This window comes from Metopolophium dirhodum, chromosome 7 (assembly GCF_019925205.1).
Source record: "Metopolophium dirhodum isolate CAU chromosome 7, ASM1992520v1, whole genome shotgun sequence".
Classification (NCBI taxonomy): domain Eukaryota; kingdom Metazoa; phylum Arthropoda; class Insecta; order Hemiptera; family Aphididae; genus Metopolophium; species Metopolophium dirhodum.
Genome location: NC_083566.1, coordinates 14,994,083 through 15,016,721, shown reverse-complemented (window position 1 = coordinate 15,016,721; position 22,639 = coordinate 14,994,083). Strand labels below are relative to the sequence as shown.

The 22,639-nt window shown below is 28.6% G+C and overlaps 3 protein-coding genes across 8 annotated transcripts; 2 read left to right on the top strand and 1 right to left on the bottom strand.

Moving 5' to 3' along the window:
* Window positions 1-5,784: 5,784 nt before the first annotated feature.
* Window positions 5,785-10,691, top strand: LOC132949548 (S-phase kinase-associated protein 2-like). Of its 3 annotated transcripts, XM_061020493.1 has the most exons (10): window positions 5,785-5,971; window positions 6,010-6,102; window positions 6,167-6,281; window positions 7,294-7,366; window positions 7,438-7,661; window positions 7,726-7,816; window positions 7,887-8,064; window positions 9,470-9,597; window positions 9,721-9,886; window positions 9,959-10,691. In XM_061020493.1, the coding sequence occupies exons 2-10, from the start codon at window positions 6,062-6,064 to the stop codon at window positions 10,173-10,175; spliced, it is 1,233 nt and encodes a 410-aa protein (XP_060876476.1). In that variant the 5' UTR covers window positions 5,785-5,971; window positions 6,010-6,061; the 3' UTR covers window positions 10,176-10,691. The 3 variants fall into 3 exon arrangements, with proteins under 3 accessions (XP_060876476.1, XP_060876475.1, XP_060876477.1); XM_061020492.1 differs by having other exon boundaries at window positions 5,786-6,102; XM_061020494.1 differs by lacking the exons at window positions 5,785-5,971; window positions 6,010-6,102 and having other exon boundaries at window positions 6,195-6,285.
* A 1,647-nt stretch (window positions 10,692-12,338) lies between these two features.
* LOC132948384 (eukaryotic translation initiation factor 3 subunit G-like) lies at window positions 12,339-13,663 on the bottom strand. Its single transcript, XM_061018821.1, has 3 exons — window positions 13,487-13,663; window positions 12,931-13,430; window positions 12,339-12,862 (listed from the first exon to the last, which is right to left on the bottom strand). Exons 2-3 carry the CDS (start codon window positions 13,428-13,430, stop codon window positions 12,523-12,525), a joined length of 840 nt encoding a protein of 279 aa, XP_060874804.1. The 5' UTR covers window positions 13,487-13,663; the 3' UTR covers window positions 12,339-12,522.
* A 158-nt stretch (window positions 13,664-13,821) lies between these two features.
* LOC132948383 (calcium homeostasis endoplasmic reticulum protein) lies at window positions 13,822-20,810 on the top strand. Of its 4 annotated transcripts, none has more exons than XM_061018819.1 (16): window positions 13,822-14,201; window positions 14,279-14,449; window positions 14,777-15,003; window positions 15,062-15,297; window positions 15,382-15,456; window positions 15,535-15,646; window positions 15,720-15,935; window positions 16,334-16,409; window positions 17,856-18,101; window positions 18,165-18,322; window positions 18,423-18,556; window positions 18,615-18,788; window positions 18,853-19,020; window positions 19,091-19,229; window positions 19,369-19,505; window positions 20,264-20,810. In XM_061018819.1, exons 1-16 carry the CDS (start codon window positions 14,177-14,179, stop codon window positions 20,265-20,267), a joined length of 2,298 nt encoding a protein of 765 aa, XP_060874802.1. In that variant the 5' UTR covers window positions 13,822-14,176; the 3' UTR covers window positions 20,268-20,810. The 4 variants fall into 4 exon arrangements, with proteins under 4 accessions (XP_060874802.1, XP_060874800.1, XP_060874801.1 ...); XM_061018817.1 differs by having other exon boundaries at window positions 19,591-20,810; XM_061018818.1 differs by having other exon boundaries at window positions 19,369-19,509.
* The last annotated feature ends 1,829 nt before the right edge of the window (window positions 20,811-22,639 follow it).

Genomic DNA, 22,639 nt, shown 5'->3' with positions numbered 1-22,639 from the left:
ATTATGCAATTTCCTTGACTCCTTCTATGGCATTTGTGTCGTAAATAATGATTAGCGTGAGTCAGTGGTTATAGTGGGAAGATTGTTGGGGGGGACTATAGTCACCAAAACTTTAGGAGCGTTTCCGATTTCTTACCAACATTTCCTACCAACAAAATTGTTTTAAGAAGCCCACAAGGTCTAAATCTCCATTTTATTTTCTTTCACACACCTATTTGTCCATAAAAAGATTGTATTAATAGGATGTAAAAACAAATCCCTTCCAAAGGAAAATTATCCTACCTACACATAGTATGCCCCCTCAGAAAAAATGAATTGCAACTCATAGCCTAAAATGTTAAAATAAAATATATTTAAATTTTAAAATCTACATTATATACACCCGTCACCAGGGCTGGATTTAGGAATGTGGGGGGCCCTGGGCCCACCTTAGAAGTATATATTATTTTTTGATAACATATATTTAATATTTTAATATATTATTATAACTTAATAAGTGAATTTAATTTAATAATAGGTATATTAACATTTACCGAAAAACAATATTTAATTAGAAATAAAATTATAGTTTAAAAATATTTATATTATAATGCCAAAATAATAATAACAAAAAAAAATGTAATACAATAAAAGTTGGTAGTAAATTATGTTCATTAAATATTTATATCGTATATATACCTACATATTACATAGTCTATAATAATTTATATTAATATAATACTAAATAGTATATAATTAATAATAATTTTTATTATGTTGCAACTTTGCGAGATTTCATCGCTGCAAATTTTTCAACTACTTGAGAAAAATCCAATGCTCTAAGTATGTCACTTTCTATAATTAACAGTGCAAGGGTTGATAGTCGACTTTGTGTCATCGAAGTTCGTAGTCGGTTTTTTATCAACTTCATTTTTGAAAACGATCGTTCCCCACTGCAGTTGGACACCATCAAAACCATATATATACGCAGCACTACTTCTATATTAGGAAATGTACATTGTAAATTATTTTCCACAATAATCCTGTATAAAAATATTTCCCATTGCTCATTATCTTTACGCGTTTCTACATATATTTTGACAAATGAACTGAACTGTATGAATTCATTACCAAGTGAAGATTCTAAATCATTGGGGTAAATGCTAACAAGATAATTTGCAGCAGATTGTAGCTCAGAAGTTTCTAATTTTTCAAATGTATTTAAAAAACCAAAACGTTGACAAATTGTAATAAATAATATCGTCGGAATAATACATTTAATAGTGAGAAATAATACATTAAACTAACCTGGATACTCGGGTACTCGTGTGGACGTATGGTTGAAGACGAATAAAGAGGGTACTCACTACTCACCGTACTCGTCTATATCACATCAATGTTAAATATAATCTTTATCTACGTTATTGCATGTTTTTATATAAAACGTATTCGGCACGTATTTATCAACAACAGCGGTCGGGCGGCTTGCTATACAAGTAATATGTGTTTATTTATAACTGAGAGTCTCAAAATTTAAAACCATACCAAATTAGCAATATTATTTAGTTGTCCTTATCGCTTATCCTACTCTACGAGTCATAATAATCTATTTTAAATTACTTTAATAATTTTACTATATAAAATATGATTGAACAATATTATTCGATTTGTGATTTAAATTTATTTTGCAAACATTATATTGTGTGTGTGTTACACTTGGGCGCAAAAAAGTCCCATTAAGTGGGGCCCTCATTTTGTGGAGGCCCGGGGTCCAGGCCCCCCCCCCCTTAATCCGGCCCTGCCCGTCACCCGCACTACCCCGAGGCCTAATTCTCAAACATTTGTGAGACAATAATCTACCTATAATTAGTGCTTAAGAGGACGCCCGTGATACCGTACAAAACATGCCAATTTTGTTCCAATAATACGGCTTATTACATGGTTTTAGAACAAAATACCTTAATTAAATGTTATAGAGGAGAGTTATATCGTGCGACGTATAAGACTCGATTTTTGATATTTTAATTTGTTATACCAATTATTCACAAGTAAAAAAGTGAAAACGCAAAACGATTTTATCGATTTTGAGAATGAAATATCGAAAATCGAGTCTTAAACTTCACCCGATATAACTCTTCTCTACAACTATTAATTGAGGTATTTTGCTCTAAAACCATTCTGTAAGCCGTGTTATAGGAACAAAATTGGCATGTTTTACAGTAAAAAAAAATTAATTACGGCCGTCATGTGCTGCTCTCGTTCTAGTGGCAGCGTTTGTCCCCTCGTAGTTCGGACATCCAGGCGCGCCGGCCGCCGACAGGTCAAAACCGGTCTGTTATCGGCGGTCCGCGCTTCGCACGTCATTGCATTATATTTAAATATACCTATTATGTTCATATTATTATTTACGTGAAATGAAACAAAAAAAATTATGCTCGATTTATTACGATGCCCACGACCATCCTTGCATTACCGAATGTCCGTACAGCTGCGGCTGTACTTATTTTTCTAGTTCCAAAAACAATGATGACTGACTGGTTTTAGAGTAAAAAACCTCTTATAAAAGTTGAAGAGGAGAGTCGAATCTGCTAACGTATAGGACTAGATTCTTGATATTTTAATTTATTATACCAATTATTCACAAATAAAAAAGTGAAAACAAAAAACAAAAAATGCAGAACGATTTTATGGATTTTGAAAATGAAATATCGAAAATCGAGTCCTCTAAATTTATATAAGATACCTATAACAATCCCATCAAAAACATTTAAACATAATTTCTGTATAATATATTATGTTATTTATTGTGTTAAAAATATAAGAATTTATAAAAATTAAAACTTATCTCATAAAATAATTACTTATTAGTGTATTAGTATTTGCGAGTTGCGACATCCGAGAAATAGTAATTATTAATATATTTTTTTCCAGAAAAAGTTGCATTTAAAGATATCATTGTTTGTATAAAATATAATAATATAGGTACTTAAAACTTTCAATTACCCACGAATAATATTAAATTCAGAGCGGAGCGAAAGAATGTAATGGTTTTTCAAAGATGTGTGTTTTTTTTTCTGTCAGCCACATTTTGGATAGTAAGCATGCTTCGATTTTTGAGATTAGCATCTTTACTGAAAAAAAAGTGAATGTAGTTGGTACTTTTGGGAGGTCAAAATTGAAAATTCCAAGTAGTTTTAGAAAGCGTCGAGAAAAATTTCCGAGAAGTTACGAAAAATCACTAAAAATGGGATTTTAATTTCTAACGCTTTGCTTATCACCATAGCAACGAATAAAAAAATAATAATATTATAAATGACAACGCTAACCACTCAGAAACATTTTTCGTATACAATGGTTTATCATTGTATTCAAATATAACACATCCATTACAACTACTGTACAGCAAAGCGGAGGTACCCCATTGTCCACCTTTTTTTTAAATTATAAAAAAATATGAATTTCTAAATACAAAATAATTTTCAAATTTTTCAGCGAAATTATCAAAATTCTAACTTCCTAAGCACATAAAATATTATTTTGGAATTACGCTCAACTTTTTTTTTAATTTCCACTAACAACTATTATGAGTATGAGTATCCGTTTATTATATTTTAGGTATTTAAAAATTATTTAACGACAATAATTTAAAAAAACTTTAAAAAATCGAATATTTGTCATGGCTAGCTAAAACCACACAAAAAGATGCAAAATATTATGAATATTATGTACCTATGTTAAATTGTCATACAAATATTTAGTTTAAATTTAAGGTATCCATGGTTATTATTTTTTGACTTAAATAAAAAAAAAACTATATCGATTTTGTCAAAAACTGGTTTTCCTTGAAAATCCTCGTTTTCCCTTTGAGACTTTATATTTTTAATATTTTTCAAATACTATTGTAACACTATATCAGGAGCCTTGCATTCAATTTTCACGCTTTTTTACCCAACAAATAAAACTTTTATAATATTCATAAAAAAAATAAAAAAAAAAATTGAAATTTGAAATTTGAAATTGTCCGTAAACAGCTTATTAAAACAAGTTAAAATATTTTCAAAATTGTATGGTGTATAGAAAATGAGAATCTAAAAATTCAATTAAATTTTCATGTATCTACAGTTATTCGCTTTTGAATTACTACAAAATAACAAAATCGCTACATGAGAAATCGAGGGAATATCCAATGTTGTAAAAATATGAACTTCAAACGTTCATAAAAATTTAATGTGAGTTTCTTATAGACATTTTTTTTGATAAAGGTCCACAAACTTATGTAAGGAATTTTGTATTAGATTTTCAAACCTTAGATTTAAACGGAAAAATTTTTATGAATTCTTAACTCAAAATAATTTGCTTATTTTCGTGTTTTTTCCGTATTTTGTGAAGATTTGAACTTTAAATGCTTATAGATACTATAACCTATTTACGTGGAACCTTGTTTTAAATTTTCAATCCTTAGCTATAAAAGTTGAACATTTTATAAATTTTATACCACAAAATAATTATTTAATTTAAATTTGATACATTTTGTCAAAATTCAAAATTTAAATACTTATAACAAAAAATTGTGCCTCTGTATTTTTAATATTTTTCAACTGCTATTGTAAAAATATATCAGGAGCCTTGCATTAAATTTTTACACTTTTTTACCCAACAAATAAAATTTTATTGATGTTTATAGAAAAAAATACTAAAAAAATTAAAAACTGACTATGTCCGTAAATAGCTCAAAAAGAGTCAAATTATTTTCAAAATTGTATGCTGTATAGAAAATGCTAATATAAATATTCAGTCAAAATTGCATGTACCTACAGTCATTTATTTTAGAGTTGCAGCAAAAACCAAAATCGATTTTCTCAAAAACAGACTTTGTGTAAAAATTCTCGTTTTTCCTACTATTTTTAATTTTGACTTCCCCAAAATACAAACTATATTAACTTTCCTATCAGAAAAGATACTGTTGAAAAAAATCTAAGCATTTTTACTGTCCTAAAATATGATTACAGACACAAAAATAAAAATTTAATAAATAAAAAAAAACACACATCATTGTATAACCAGTACATTCATCGCTCTGCTCAGAATCTAAAATGATTATAATAAATATAATATTGTATAAAGTATGAAACAATCATAATAAAAAAGGTGGGTAAGTGGATGTCGCTCTGCTTTACAGTAGGTTACTAGTAGGTCGATGTTATGGATGGTGTTAAATTTGAATTCAATGATATAATATCATTGTATAAGAAAAACGATTCTGAACGAAAACGGTCAGTCAGCCTATGATATTACCAAGTATATTTGATGATATTGTTGTGAATAAAGTAATTTGTATATAACCTATTTACGTGGAGCCTTGTTTTAAATTTTCAATCCTTAGTAATAAAGTTGAACATTTTATACATTTTTAACTACAAAATAATTATTAAATTTTAAATTTGGAACAATATTGGGAAGGGATTTATATTTTAAATACTATTTGTTATGACTGGAAGTATTCCTCTTTATGTTTATTTTATTGAATTCGTGACTATATTTATACTTTACATTAATATGGTGTATATAATAATAGCAAATAATTATAATATAACCGGCCTTCAAGTAGTGTGGCGGTGCCTAGCGGTATTCATGTTAACTAAATTTGTGCCGTCAAAAATTGTGCCACTTTTTTCATGGAGTGTTATCACCTTCTCTTCTCTACAAACTCTACATCGTGGGTCTATGTTTTCAATATATCGTTTCTTTTCCATGACTACATTCTTATAGGTTATGTACTTAGGTAAATAATAAGTATTGTAATGAACCGCCTTTTTATTGTTAGGTGGTCATTAGTGATTACTTATTTACTTATTAGCGGGTTGAATAGTAATAACTAATAAGTTAAATGGTGGAAATGGTCGATGGCTGAGTACTGAATTCTGAATTCTGGGATCAGTTTGTTGCGTTGCCGCGTTGGCATAAATACACACGTCGTTAAGTTTCTGAATACGATTTCATCACGACGAAACAGAAATTCAAAGATCGATTCGTGCCGGGTAAGCAAACTGTTAACTTGACGACTTTAATATCCTGTTCAGGGATGGAGGACTCACGAGAATCGACCTTAAACAAAAAGGACGTGTAAGTATCTGATGGATATTTGTGAGTGAGTAATGCCATTTAATAATCGTATTAATTGTTATAGGATTGATGGTACAAGTTCATCAAGTTACTTGGAGAGCTGTAAAGACTTAGGTGTTAATAGTTTGGAAAACTTCAGAGGCTCCAAACGCAGTCGTTACTTGTATCCTGATACCAAGGTAGGTAATAAATATTATTTTTTTTAGTCAGTCTTTAAGAATTATATTGCTGTCTTGACCGGCTGCATTATATTATGGTTGGCACAAATGAAAATATAATAATGATGGGTTTGGTGTTCAGGAGATTTTTGAAGTTTTGAATCAATTTAAGGTATTATAATCAAGTTATATATTTTTTAAATGTGTTCAACTTTATATGTCTAACGGCCGTTCCTACAATGTCTAATACTGACAGTTTACCGGACATTGTAAGAACGTCCCTTAAAGTAATAGGTAGGTACTTAAGTTTAATTTTAATCCAAAAAAAAAAAAAATATACAATTATAATTTTTTTAAAATGAGATAAAGTTTCAGGTTAATATGGTGGATAGCATATGGTAGTAAAGGTTTGATAGGTTTCTTTCTGAAAAATAATTTTATTAACTTTAATAATAACTTAAATCCACTTGTTGAAATCCACTAGTCTGTACTACAGTACGTCTAGACAGTTATAATTTTTTTAAATTAGTCAATCTTTCTCATGATTATTGAGGTAAAAATCAAAATTGAAATGAAAGCAAATTTTGATTATGTTGTGTGAATTGTTCATTTATGAAGTATTACCTAGGTACTGTACTGAAATTTTCATTGGTTCGTTTAAATTTAATTTTCTAAAATTAGCCATCAGAATTTTTTCTTAGTTTTTTTTTAACTCAATATTTCTTTTATGAGGGAATTAGTATTCAAGCGACTTATTTTCTTTTCTTTTATAATAGTAAGTAATAACATTTTACCTTTTTAAATTTATATTTGAAAACAAAACAATAGGTTTTGATTGGGATACATAATGTGCAGAACAAAAGGCTCTAGCTTTAAATGTATTGTTGATATTTCAGTTTTATATATCTTAAAACTGAAATTTGTATTTTAAAGTTTTTGTTTAATATTTTAAAAAGCTTACAAATTACTATACATATATTATGATAAAATTATTACATAATATGTTAATTAATTATGTATTTTGTTTATTTAGATATGGCCTATGGGTTATGGCTTGAATACTTATGTGTATAAACGTAAGCAAAAAAAGTGTCTAATGAATAATGGTAAGTCAAAGTTTAATTTAAAAATGTTGTTTTATATGTTAATTATTAAATTATCTAATATTTGCTTACAGACAATTTTGATACATTACCAGAAGAAATAGTATTAAAGATATTTAAAATGATGGACAAGCGTACTTTACTAAAATGTGCACTTGTATGCCATCAATGGCGACGTATTGCATATGATGAAACTTTATGGCAATATTTAAACATACCGTCTCGCCGTATGAGTGTCGAGACTTTAGATAATATTCTTGCCCGTAATATCAAATACTTTTCTGCTTCTCATTCAAATGTAAGTAAATTATCCATTTTGTACTTTTACTATGATTACTAATGTAATTTCAACTGTATTTCAGTTTTATATTTTTGGAAACCAGGGTTTATGTAAAACACCATTCCCCAAGTTGCAATACTTAGATTTGAGTTTTGTATTTATGCATTATACTAGTAAGTAATAAATATTAACAAACAATTTATAAAATTCAATATATATATATATATATTTTTTTTTTTTAAGTGCTACGTTCATTATTAAGGCAATGTTCTAATTTGATAAAACTGAGTTTGGAAAACTGTACAGTAGATTTTTTATGTTGCCAGTACATTGGACACAATACCAATTTAAAAGTACTTAACTTAGCTTCAACAGTTGGTCTTGACCGCAATAGCTTGGAATGTATAATGTCTCTCCAAAAGTAAATATATTATCTGTTTGATGTTTTTGGGTAAAATAATTAGTGATACAAAATATTATTTTAAATTTTATGTCTGTTCTCATATTTAATATGCTGTTTAGTTGTTTAAAGACTTGTAAGCTTATAAGGGACCGGATTTATATGCACAGATAGTCCTCAAAATATGCTTCTAAAAATGCTGCAATATGCACTTAAAATTGAATCGAAAATATTTTATTTAAAATTATGTAAAAAATAAGTATTTTTTAATGAAGTAATAAAAAAGGTTTTAAAAGTATATCGCCATCTTCATTAAGTGCTTCGCCATTTAACATTCTTAATCTTCAATCTATAAAATATTAGCCCTGATCGACTTCCGTTGAACACTTGAACTCTATTATATGAACAACAAATTTATCTATATTAATATAATAATAATATATACATATATATGTTGCATTTGAGTATGTCATCTTATTTTTAAGAATAAAGTCGGGTTGTAAAATATTATAGATATTATGTGGGTATGAATGTGAAAATACGATGAAAAACAAATATATGTGCTATAAATAATAATATGCACTATAAAACCACAAATCAGCATTTAATAGGTAAAAACTTCGAAATATACAAAATACAATTCATGTTATTTTAATTAGAATGATCTAAATTGGAGACAATTTTCATCAGATTTCAAAAAAGCTTATTCCATTATGTATATGCACTTGCATATAAATCCGGTCCCTACTTATAATTATAGAAGACTTCCACCTGAAAACTGCTACAGTAAAGCCAGAAAATGCACTTAATTTATAGACTACTATTGTAGGTGTTTGTCACAACTCGCAGGTAATAAAGAAGTAGATAAGACAGCAGTTACATTTTTACATAATAATTATAATGGTACCTAACCTAACCTCAGTAGTTGTATTAGACATTTATGTCGGTTGGCTGCTATTCTCATCACAGAACACATGCATTTACTGTAGGAATGTCCTATCCATTCCTTTATTGTCTATGATGTTTAAAGTGGATGAAACTCAATATAATAAAATATTCTATAGATCTGATTGTAATTAGTATTGATAAAAACCATACTATTTATTATTATACAATACCAGACCAACCCACCTTAAATACCAACCATGGTGGTTGTGGTAGATATAGTTGCAAATTGCCATAAACAAGACTTGTGCAATATATTTATGCCTAAAAACAATTGTTTTGTAGTAATGGTTAGTAGTTAATATAGAAAGTTCTAGTGTGTGCTGTTGGGTAAAATTTTCTTGTATTCAGTTCACTTCAGTAAAGTTTCAATTATGGCCATCTCAAGAATAATTTTATATTTTCTTAAAATATTACAAATGAATTGAACCTATCCCCTCCAATTTTTTTCCAGTATAATTTTTGTTTGCTAATATTTCAGTTTGGAAGAATTGAATGTGTCTTGGGCTAAATTGGAAGATGACAATTTACATTATCTGATGGCAAATATGATCCCAAATATAAAATGCCTTAATATTAGTGGATTTTTGAAACAGTTAGCAGATTTTGGTATGTTATTAGTGGAAAGTTTTAATGTTTCCAAACTGTTAAAATGAATAAATTAAATTGTTTTTTTTTGTAAATTTTATTGGTTTTATAAGCAATTTTTGATTTATATTGAAAACATTTCAGATTTGTCAAGGTTGAGTAGCCGTTGTACGAAACTAATTGAATTGGATATTAGTGATAGCCTTGCTATTACTGCAAGTAGTGTGGACAAAATATTAGAGAAAAACCATGAATTAAAAGTGTTGTCCATTAATCGATGTTACAATATTGATACTCCTAGACTGTTAAAGTGAGAAATTTGAATAGCTTGATATTATTAAAAAATATGTTATTTCTTACATTAATTAAAATTATGTTTCAGTCTAACTGAGCTTTCAAGAAGAAGAAGAAATTCTATTATGAGTTTGAGGGAGGTGAATTTTATTGGCATAGCAGCCAGGCGAATATTAGAGGATATAGCTAATAACACAGATTTGGTTTTGAAAATAAATAGTAGCAAGTTTTCTGGTATTGGCCGTCCAAAACTGGCTCAGAATAAACATACCATTTGGGAAATTCCTGCTTTCATAGACTGCTAATACTTACTCTATAAGGTTTGACTAATGTTCCATTGCCAATATACTGTGATTTAAGTTATAGACCATTAGAATAGTTTTATGAACTTTTAAAATTCTATTTTTTTTTAATTTCAATAATCTTGAAAAATTAACTATTATTTATTTATTTTTAATTGTATTAAACTATTACTTTTATTGAATAATTTTGGTAAAAATGTTTGTCTTCTAATTTTTAAATTTAATATTTAAAACATAAAATATTATACATTTTGACTGATTAAGTTTTTTTTTAAAAATATTTTAGTTGATAAAAAAAATATTTTATTATAAACGCATTTAATTTATGACAATGTTATAAAAAATAAAACAAATTTAATATACTATGTTAAAATGATTATTGTACTATGTGTTCACTAAATGTACTATATTCATTTATGCAAATTCAAAATTTAAGAATGTATTTTCATTGATTTGTTTTTATTTTATTGTTAAAATATATTTTTACGATTCCATTAATGTAAATAAAAGAATGGAAAAACATTTAAATCTTTATGTGTTTTTAAGTTATTTATTTGGTTCATACAGACATTATGAAGTCCTATTGCAATAGAATTTGTAAACAAAATTATTTATTAACAACAAACTATAACTGAATTCAAAATAATAATCAACATTATATATATTAGCAATTGTTGCATAAGACGTTTAAAATAATTCAACACGTCATCTTAATTTCTATAAATGTTCCTTACTAAAAACAATATTAATTATTACTAACAATAATTTAGGGCTGTTAGTAATTTATTTTAGCGATGTGTTACAGTATTATACGTGTCCCATCTTGAAAAGTTGAACCTGATCAGCCCCTACAAATTGAATTGAACTATTCTGGGGCAGCAAGAGCACAACTATGGTACTAGGAATTTAGAGTAAATTAGTAGTCGTTTCAATGACGTCTATAAAGCGAACTAGATTTATTGATCATTTTCTAAATATTTGTTTTAAAGTGTTGATAAAAGTTTTTTAGATGGTCGAAATGCTTAAAAATTTGATACAAGATCTCTCTTAAGTTGTTCTCATAACAATTTAAAAATGCAGACACAATTTTCTTTTATAAATGTTTGAAATTTTAATTTTAACATTTGTCAATATCATGAAAATTTTCAAATTATATTGAAGTTAAAATGTATAGTGTTTTCTATTTTTCTATTCACTATTTAATACTAGGTTCCTTAAAATTTTTTCTTAGTTATCTAAAATCTCATAAGTACAAATGCATGTTTTATATTAAATTTTGATGCAATTGGATATTTAATCAAAAAATAACTATTTTTGTTAGTTTGTTTTAATTTGAAAAACCATTGTTTTTAGGGATTTGATACTTGGTTATTGCTTATATTATTATTTGCTATTCACACTAAAATATTCAAAATATTAAGATTAATTTTAAGCTATTTATACTTCACACGGTTCTAGCTAATACAGCCAGTAATATTTTAGTAATTTTTATATATTATATTATGCCATTAGTTTTTGAATACAATTAGTTAACCTACCGGCTACCGTATTACAGTATATTTCAATGCTAAATAGTAATATAAATATATAATAATAAAATATCCTTAGAACTAATATGATAAGCCCAATGTTTTCATTGAACATAAAAATTAACTCATCCCGCCTTACTACAAAATATAGTACAATTAATTACTATAAATTCAATACAAATATAAAATAATAAAATAAACTTACCAATATCATTTGATAGAACATCCCCTCTAAAAAATTGATTATTTTATTGTTTACAATGATTTAATATATCCATTATAGGGTAAATTTCACTTACTACCCATACAGCAGAGTTGGTTCCCTGATTTATTTTTTACTTCAGTTACTATACTTGACAGTCTATTTATAAGTTTTGAAGTGCTTTAAAGATGGTTATTAAATCCCTACTGATAAAAAATAACCACTGTTTATTAAAATAATTTTAAACAATTATTATTGTAGCCACGTAGGTAAAATGTATGATACAGTCAGGAAAATTATAAGTTTGGCACAACATAGTAGGCATGAATAAAATTAAATATTCAAATATTTAGAATTAGAATATGAGCGAAGAGATTTGCTAATGTTTTATTATTTTATTGATGCCGAAAAAAATATATGGTAAAATATCAAACATAAAATTGTAATTGCCAGTATATATTTTGTTGTAAATTGTAGACAAATAATAATTTATTGTGAAAAGTATATAATTTGTGGTCAAACAACAACAAAATAACTGACAGGATTTCTTAAATTATTATTATAATATTATACAACAATTAAATATTTTGAAAATCCATTGATTACATTTATTTAAATTTTACGCAGCTTTATAGTTATTAGTTGACCAACCAACATTCAATATTAAATGATCATATCCATAACCATGTAAGCCCTTGATGGCTCGTTCAGCATCTATTCTAGATTTGAAATTCACAAATGCATAGCCTTTACATGCGCCTGTAACCTTGTTAGAAGCCAAGAAAATTCGAGCAATCTGCCCAAACTTATTGACCAGTTCACTCAAATCTGCTTCTGACGTGCTCTCTGAAAGATTCTCAATACGAATAGCTGGTACCTCGTCGTAACCACGGGCGTATGGATCTCGTTTTCCAGCGGTATTTGTAGCTCCTTCTCGGGCCGAAGGTGGGATGTAAGGCCTAAACAACAGTAGAATGTTAAGACAATAGATAACAAAATTACAATGGACAAATCCAAATCATCTAACCTGTTGGTTCCGGTATTCTTTTCCGGTTCGGACACCTTTTCTTGCACTAATTTTTTGTCCTCAACAACTAACCCGGTGCCCTTAAGATGACACGAGAAAGACCAATGTTCGCCGCCGCAGGTACGACACTTGATGTTCATGTTTACATTCTTGAGCTTGTCCAATGGGTTCTCTTCTGCTTTGTCTCCGTCCTTGCCAGACAAGAACTGCATCTGTATCTCTTCAGCGGGTATGGTCGTCGCGATATTTGGTCCAGCCTTATCGTTGCGCGAGTCACCGAATTTGGGCCACGTCTTCCGTTCTGCTATCGATTTGGACACCAGCCGTTTTTCGATCTTGTAGGTGCGGACCACCTTTTCCTTCTTGTCGTCTTTGTTCCACCGGTATTCTGTTATTATCCGGTTATTACCTACCTGCTCGGTCTTTGACTGCGGCAGCGTCGTTTTCTCCAAGTGGTCCTCGACCTCGTCGGCCCAACTTACTTTAATCAAGTCTTTCATCTAAAACAAAACGCGGCAATCAGGGTACGGCGGTGGACAGTTTTTGAGATACTTACCTTTCTTGGACGTTGAAAAGGGGATCGGAGAATTGATACCTATCGCAGACTTTGTGGCTGCGTAGTGCGAAGTCCTCCCGGTGACGAAATTCTGAAGGGAAGTCGAAACTTGAAGTAGTTCGACGAAAGACGAAAGTCAAAAGAAACAGAAAAAGTAATGTAAACATCGCGTCGATCTGTTATCACCAGAACGCGCCTCGTGAGTCGTGGTCGTGGATGGGACGCGCCTTGGTTACTAACACTGAAACCATACCACTTACCGATAACCGGCGGTTGGCTACGCTGTGATCCGCAATATTTATCGCGATTCCCGACAGCGATTCCCGTCATTTATGTTCTTGGATGTTAAAGCCGTATAGGTGGTAGGGGGAAACGCTTCCCCAATCCCATGAAAATTAATTTTGTAAACAAACAGCGTCCCCGACTAAAGAGTATAGAGTATAGACTATAGAGTCTGCCGGTCTGGAGCATAGAAAATATACACTGGTCTGGAGTTCCGACTTCCGAGCGGCGAAGTGGGTGAATCGAGTAATCGAACTATAGACGAGAATTTCTCACTGTCGACTACGACGAAGGAGGTACTCGCATTAGAACCACGCAATCGACGATGCGAAATCGCCGCTTCGTTTTTTGTTGATTCTTCTTAACGCGCCACCACTTGCGTGACGATTTTCGGTCAGCTCGCCAATAATGGACGTACCTCAACCTCCGGAAGGTAAAATCTCGTCAGATGGCGATATTTGAAATCAGGGCGACGCTGTTTCATTTTTTGTCGTTTTATTATTTCCGTAGATCACGAATTGCGCACGATCATCGACAAGTTGGCAGTGTTTGTCGCACGCAACGGACCCGACTTTGAACAGATGACCAAAACCAAACAGAAGGATAACCCAAAGTTTGAATTTCTGTTCGGTGGTCGTCATTTTGACTACTACTTGCGTAAAGTCTCCACGGAACAATCGAGTGAGTGGTGTTTGAAGACTCCCCGACAAGCTATTACTAGTTGTAGGCACTATTGACACAAGCAGTTTGTCCAATCTATTTTTTTTCTTTTTGAATTTTAAAAGTCAATACCCAAACACAAAAAGAGACACTGTTTTTAAATGACGTTTGTTTACATTTCATTTGTTATTGTGTTATAGCTAGTAATTCATTATTAAGGTGTCATCTTTGTGGATTTTATTACTATAATTAAAGTTATAGTGTTTTGTTAACCCTATTCATCAATTTAGAACTGTCATTATTTTGTACTCTAAAGTTTTAAACTAATTGTTTTATGAAATTATTTAGTATTAAATCAGAACAGTGTCAGAGAAATAGCTCAAGCCGCAGTTGCAAATAATTCAGTTAGTACACAGCAATTGAACATGGCAGCCGCAGCAACGCAATGGTTAAATTTAAACCAAACAAATGATTGTCAGTCATCAGTAGTTACCACAGAATCCCTGAATGCTCAACAAGCCAATCTGCAACAACAAATTGCTCAGGCAGAGAAAAATTTTAACTCACAACTAATGGTAAGAAATAAAATAAAAGATTCTTGAGTAATATTTCAGTATTAATCGATGTTAATAGATATTGGCCCAGCAGCAACAAGTGGCTACTGAAGATAAAATACTATCTGAACAGCGAGAATATATTAATTCTGAAGCCGCAGCTAATGATTTATCACTAGTTGAGTTGTCATCTGTGCTTGAACCAATTATTAAAGGATGTACTAAAGATGCAATAGCTAATGGTAAATCATGGATTATGAAACAAACAGCTAGTGAACGAAAAGTTGATGTAATCACCCAATATTTACTTATGGAGTGAGTGACATATTAATATACCATTATTATTAACCTGTTATCAATAATATATTTATATACTATAAATACTGTTCTTTGGTACAGAGTGATGGACCTGAATGCAGAATTTTCAAAACAGTTGCATTTAATATATTTAGTAAACGACACCGTTCATCATTGGTAAGATGATTAATTCTTAGTAGTTATTATGATTAATAATAAATACTTACAATTTCTTTTTTTAACTGTTCTCTTTAGTATTCGTAAGTCAGAAAAGATACTGAAAACTTCGCTTGAATCGATCATTGTACCAATGTTTTGTTCAGCAATGATGAGGGCAAATGAAGATCAAAAATCTAAACTAAGCAAAGTAAGATTAATACCTATTATCACATAATTTGATAATTTTAAATATTATTTAAATTTGGTTTTGAAATTAATAGCTGCTATCTTTGTGGGAAACAAAAAATCATTATTTCCCTGAAACTATAATGGAGCGATTGAAAAATCCTGATAGATCAATGGCAGAATATAAAAGCAACCTATTAGAAAAGTATAGGGATGCTGTCAATCAACTCAATATGATTATGAACAATACATTACAAAATTACCGTAGCCAACATCAATCATTTCTAGCACATTGTAACAATCAGATTCAGGTAATACAATAATTATTAAAAAGACAATATCTTATAAAGACTTATACCTGGTTCACTTTAAACATTAAGTGCTTAAAAAGTCACTGATGTAGGGATAATAAATTAACAATCCAATTCTTAGTTGACATTAAACCATCGAAACATTTAAAAAATGCGTTTTAGCTTTTGTTAAAAGTATTTGCAAAACTATTCGTTGGATGTATGAGAATTTTATTTTTTTTTATCCTAAATTAGTTCAACATGACCATATTAAATTAAATTTTTTAATGCCTATACATGAATACTTTTTGTATGTATATATTTATATTTACATGTATATTTATATTAATTATTTGTATAATATTATATTCAACCTTTCTTTCATAAGTCATTTTTTATTGGGAATTCGATTATTTTAGAGTATAGAAAACCAAAAACGTTCGCTAGAACAACAAAAACAAAGGGTAACTCCTCTTTCAATTCCTCCAGCTCAAGGTAAGCGCACATCTGATTTAAAAATGGACATTTTACACATTTTATGCAAAATAAAAGTTCAAATATTATTTATCATAAAAGTTTATGTTTAAACACAAGGTTTCAAAACTATATATATATTTAAAAACTCAATATTTAATCTTTCATTTATCCTTTACAAGTTAATTAAGATCATTTTTTTAAAAATATATACGTAACTGTAGATTATGAATAGTTTTAAATTTAAAGTGTGTAGTAGTTAAAAATGATTAACTTTCTTAATAACTCATTAATTTGTTTTAGTAATTATAAATCTAACAATAAAAAATATATATATTTTTTTAGCTTCATTTTTTTATATAATACAACAAACTTTAAATACCTCTGAGGAACTTTAATTTAATTTTATACTATTTTCAGAAATTATCTCAATTAAAATAATAATGCAAATTAATTGATTAGTATTATCAGGATTATTGTAAATAATATTCACTTTTTAGTTTTTTCTCACAATACTTACCTATAGTGCCTATTGTTAAACATTTTAATTATATTGGACATGTTTGTATATTGATTGCATTGTTATTTAATGATAAACAAATATACATAATATATATTATTTTATCTATATATAATGTATATATATGTTTGAGTTATTAGTTCTTTGCTTCTAAGTTAATTTCTCATTAATTATTTTTATATATTTTTGTGACACATGTTTTTGTATGTGTTTGGTAATTTTTATTTTATAGTATAAATACAATTTTGTATTTTTGTGTTAAGCTTGATATTTTTTTCCATAATTTTATTTTTAATGATAGCTAATTTTGTTCATCGTTTGTTGTATTTAAGATAACTCAATTTTATTAAATATTAATTTTTAAAGAATTATATTGTATGAATAGTTAAATTCTCATATTTAAAAATTATCTCAATATTTTTTGTAAATGTAGGTATATTATTGAATTGATTTTTCTGTTAAGGTTATATATAAAATATTTGAATTGAACATTTATTGATTATTCATTTTTAATTCTTTCATTTCATTCTAGTAAAAATATTATTGTTTTATATTTATCAGGTTATAATTATTGATATGTTTTTGTCGTTTAATAAAGTTTAATGTATTGTAGGAACTAGAAACTATCATTTAGATTATTCTTCAGAAAATGGTATTTATTTATTTATTGTGACACATGACTTTATAATTTTAATGAACTAATTCAACATCATTGTAACATGTGATTGAACCTGTAATATGTTTTCTTTTTACCGTTTACTCAAAAGTGCTATAGGCTATGTTCTTGTTGAGATTTGTTTCATAACTCCTTATGAAAGTAGTAAATGTATTTATATATAATATATATATTATATAAACATTATTTTAATGGAAACCTTGTGTACATATTCTCTTAATTTTGTAATATTTCCCCTTTAGAACCATTTCTCTTTTGTTTTTTTGTTTAGACGACACAAATCGACAGCATTTTAATGAAGGCCGTTTACCTTCTCCTCCTTCATACCAGAGTAACATGGCTGGGTACATGCAAGCAGACCAACAAAATTATCCGCACCAAACAGATAATGGATATCAGCAAGATGATCATTATGGACAGCCTTTACAAAATTGTATGCAACAACCTCCCTCTATGTATAATAGACCTCCACCACCATTTAACCAACCACCACCCAATATACACTTACAACCTCCACGTAAGTATATAAGCAAAATAATTTTCATCACTGTATACTGACGTAAAAATATTATGACTCAAGCTTCAATGGAATTACCTGATCTGAGCCGGCCACCTCCAAATTTTATACAAAACAACTTTCCTTTACCACCAATTCAGCCAGATATTACACCGGATGATTTGCTTCCTTCACTGCCATACTATGAACTTCCAGCTGGCCTTATGGTGCCATTAGTTAAAGTTTGTTAAAAATTAATAAATATAGTATATTTATATGTTATATATTTTTGTGTATGTATTAAATTTTATTGTACTTATACAATGATGGTATTTCATTCAGTTGGAAGATAGCAATTATAAACCTTTAGATCCAGATACAATCAGATTACCACCACCTGCTCCACCTACAGATCGTCTGTTAGATGCAGTCAAAGCCTTTTACATGCCCCCTGGGCATTTTGCTCCACGTGATAGGTAAATATTTGTGTATAAAAGTTTAATATAATTATTTGACTAATGATTTTTGTATTAGTGATGGTTGGGAAAAACTTGGTTTATATGAATACTACAAAGCCAAACATTCTGCAAAAAAACAAAAAGAAGATGATATTGCTGATAATATAAGAGAAAGATCAAAGTCTCCATCTCCAATTATGTTACCTTCACTGAAAGATAAATCACCAGTTCGAAAAAAGCGTTACAGAAGGTTGGATGAATTAATTTAAACAAAAAACCATAAATTATTTTGTCGTTTGTTTTTATTACTTTAGTCGTAGTCGAAGCCCAAAACCACGTAGTCCAACCAGACGAATTATAAATAAAAAAAACAGTCCTCCACCAACACCTAACCGTGGTCGTCGAAGACGTTCTCCATCTAGATCACCATCACCTTCTCCACCGTCTTCTCAAAGAAGTCCTACACCGCCTTCATTTGGGGGGTAAGTAATATTGCATGAATTGTTTTATTATTAAATCAAATTTGTAAAATATTTATTTAAATTATTTTAGAACTAGTTTTGGTAAAACTGCCCAAGAACGATTGGACGAGTCAAATAAAGGTCATCAGCTTCTGAAAAAAATGGGTTGGGGTGGTGCTGGATTGGGTTCAAAGGAGCAAGGTATCGACACACCAATTAGCAGTGGTGACGTAAGTAAAACGATGATTGAAAAATGTCTTGTAGTAAATATTTTATTATATTTTTTTATTGTTATTAACAAATCACTACTTTATATTGTATAAAATTATATTGACCTATGGCTTTGTGTTGGTCGTCACTATAAATTAGGTCCGAGATAGGACTGATCAATATAAGGGTGTGGGAATCAGTTTGAATGATCCGTACGAGAACTTCAGAAAGAACAAAGGCAAGGCGTTCATACATAGGATGCGTACAAGGGCAGAAGAACGAATGGAAGGCAATGCGTAGGTATAGAGTTTATCAATTTGATACAAAATTGTATGTAATATCATTGATTATAGATGGTTACCAATGGTAGTATGTTTACAGGGTGTTTGGAAATGTTTCATAATTTGATTGAAAAACAATAATTTTAAAAAAATGGACAATATGAATACTTAGTTTTTTTTTTATTAGTTGTTTTAAAAAATAAAAATAGTACAAACCTGTTTACGTGTATACATTGTATAGCATACTAATTAATATTATCTTTGGCTTTGTGTTTTTAATGAATCATCCATTTCAATTTGAACAGAATAAAATTACATTTTTAGATGGTGGTTTTAATAAATATAAAAAGCCGATATACCATATATCATAAAGGTTTTCTTAATTATTTATTTATATAAAAAAATTGTCATACAATTGTTTTTTTTATTAGTTGTTCACTGGTGTTTTATAACTTATAATTAAAAATGATCTATGGGATACATACGTATAATTATGTGATATAAACTATAATATATTTGAAATCAATTTAGGTATAAATACCTATAAATCTATTTAGGTTAACCTTGAGTCCACTAAAATACTACAAGTTAGTATTGTAATCATCTTTATTAGTACAATCATTGATTATACAAACCATGATACAATTCATGTTTGGAGTCATGACTCTCTGACTGAAATCTCGAACTTAATTGTGCTTGCCTACTTTAAAATATTTTTTTCTACCTCTGTTTGAGATTAGTCTTAATCATCTCATGCCAGTCTATTGTTTCAGGTGAACAATGTCCAGTTTATTTTATTTGTTATATGGTAAATGTTATTTGGTAGAACGCCTCTATGTCTATAGAGGTGTGGCTAAAACGCGTTGTATTGTGAATACATTTATATTTTTTAGTAATAACATTTTAGCATACAAACGGAAAAACACCATAAAGAACAACATTCAGAAATTATCTACTACTTTGTGAATATTATTATTTACTATGTCTTATTTTATTTATAAAAAAAATCAATATATATTTTAAAATAATGATGTTACATTAAGTGTTGTTATTGTCACAAAATACTCACGAAAGCATACAGTGTACATTTAATGAATACTGGATTAAACTATAATAATTGTTTGTATAAAATTTAGGTAAATTACGTAAACTTTTATGAAAAATTATGTTAACAAATGCATAGACTATAGTTGTACAATTTATTGTTTTTTAATAATAGTTGTACATTATTGGTCAATATAAAATTATATAAATATTTTTTTTTTTTTTTTGTTATTTAAGTTGATGTACTACAAAATATAGTGTTTTCTGTATAGCTATGTTTTACAATTTTTATACAAAATGTATTAAACTAAACATTCAATAAATAAAATATCAACTTTTGATATGGAGATGGAAATGAGTTGTTTCATACTTGTTCAGCGTACACTGTTCAACTGTTGAAATCAAAATTGGAATGAATTAAATTAAAAAAAGTTTTTATTTGTCGTTTGTCATGTCCTGGTCTTTTTGACCGATATAGAGCAATATAAATTATTTTATTCATACATACCTAATTGTAAAAAAATTTATTAAAGGGTATGAATAGCATTGAACAATTCTATGAAAATATACTTTTGTATTTCCAATAATATGGTTTATTGAGCGGTTTGAGAGTAAATACACCGAGAGTATATTATCAATATTGTAGAAGAGAAGTTAATTTATGTCTGTTTAAAAGTCAATTTTAAATATTTTAATTACTAAACTCAATAATTCAAATTGAAAAAGTAAAATATCACAAATTTCATATTGAACTTTGAAAATAAAATATCGAAAATCGACTCCTATTCAAGCCTATATAAACTTCTTCTCTTCAATTTGTATAATAGGTGTTCATACTGTAATGTCACTCAGTAAGCTATATTATTGGAAATGCGAAACTAAGTTTCAGTGTTTCACTAAAATTCACATTTGTAATATAGTGTGTAAAATGCTGTGTTACTGACATGTGCGGGTGCGCTTCGCTATTTATTTACACAGTCACTCACACTAATGATCACTTACTACGGACATTTACACGACCCCCATACAAACAAATAGAAAATTGCCTATATTCAACTCCTTAAAAACGGTAAGTATGCATACCCCTTAAACCAAAATGAATGCCGCATGAAAGACACATACAAAACCAAAGAACAAGAATGGTTTAGTGGGATATTTATGGAAGCAACAAAAAGAAAATCTGAAGAGCAAAAAAGAAACAAAAAATTTAAAAAAGGTGGATAAGTGGATGTCGCTCTGCTGTACAGTAGGTTACAAGTGGGTCACTGTAATGGATGGTGTTAAATTTGAATTCAATGATATAATATCATTGTATAAGAAAAACGATTCTGAGCGAAAACGGTCAGTCAGCCTATGATTTTACCAAGTATATTTGATGATATTATTGTGAATAAAGTAATTTATATATAACCTATTTACGTGGAGCCTTGTTTTAAATTTTCAATCCTTAGCCATAAAAGTTAAAAATATATACATTTTTAACCACAAAATAATTAATAAATTATAAATTTGATAAATGTTGTCAACATTTGAACTTTAAATGCTTATAAAAAAAAATTGTGCCTATGTATTTTTAATATTTTTCAACTTCTATTAGAACGATATATCAGGAGCCTTATATTAAATTTTCACGCTTTTTTACCCAACAAATAAAAATTTATTGATATTTATAGAAAAAAAAACTAAAAAAATTGAAAACTGACAATGTCCGTAAACAGCTCAAAAAGAGTCAAAATATTTTCAAAATTGTATGGTGTATAGAAAATGCTAATATAAACATTCAGTGAAATTTTCAAGTATCTACAGTCATTCGTTTTTTAATTACAATAAAATAAGAAAATTGTTACATGAGAAATCGAGTAAATATCAAATGTTGTAAAAATATAAATTTCAGACGCTCATAAAAATTTAATTTAAGTTTCTTCTAGACATTTTTTTTTTTGATAAAGGTAGACAAACTTATGCGTAATCTTATATTAAATTTTCAAATCTTAGATTTAAAAAGAAAAATTTTTATGAATTCTCATCAAAATAATTTGCTATTTTTCGTGATTTTTCCGTATTTTGTCAAAATTTGAACTTTAAATGCTTATAATTAAAAACTG

Coding starts and splice junctions, on each gene's coding strand:
- LOC132949548 (XM_061020493.1), top strand. CDS start 6,062: ATGGAGGACTCACGAGAATCGACCTTAAACAAAAAGGACGT. Junction 6,282..7,293: donor ACTTGTATCCTGATACCAAG/GTAGGTAATAAA, acceptor TTGTTTATTTAG/ATATGGCCTATGGGTTATGG. Junction 7,662..7,725: donor TTTCTGCTTCTCATTCAAAT/GTAAGTAAATTA, acceptor ACTGTATTTCAG/TTTTATATTTTTGGAAACCA.
- LOC132948384 (XM_061018821.1), bottom strand. CDS start 13,430: ATGAAAGACTTGATTAAAGTAAGTTGGGCCGACGAGGTCGAGGACCAC. Junction 12,863..12,930: donor AAGAATACCGGAACCAACAG/GTTAGATGATTT, acceptor ACTGTTGTTTAG/GCCTTACATCCCACCTTCGG.
- LOC132948383 (XM_061018817.1), top strand. CDS start 14,177: ATGGACGTACCTCAACCTCCGGAAG. Junction 15,004..15,061: donor ATTTTAACTCACAACTAATG/GTAAGAAATAAA, acceptor CGATGTTAATAG/ATATTGGCCCAGCAGCAACA. Junction 18,102..18,164: donor TATACACTTACAACCTCCAC/GTAAGTATATAA, acceptor TTATGACTCAAG/CTTCAATGGAATTACCTGAT.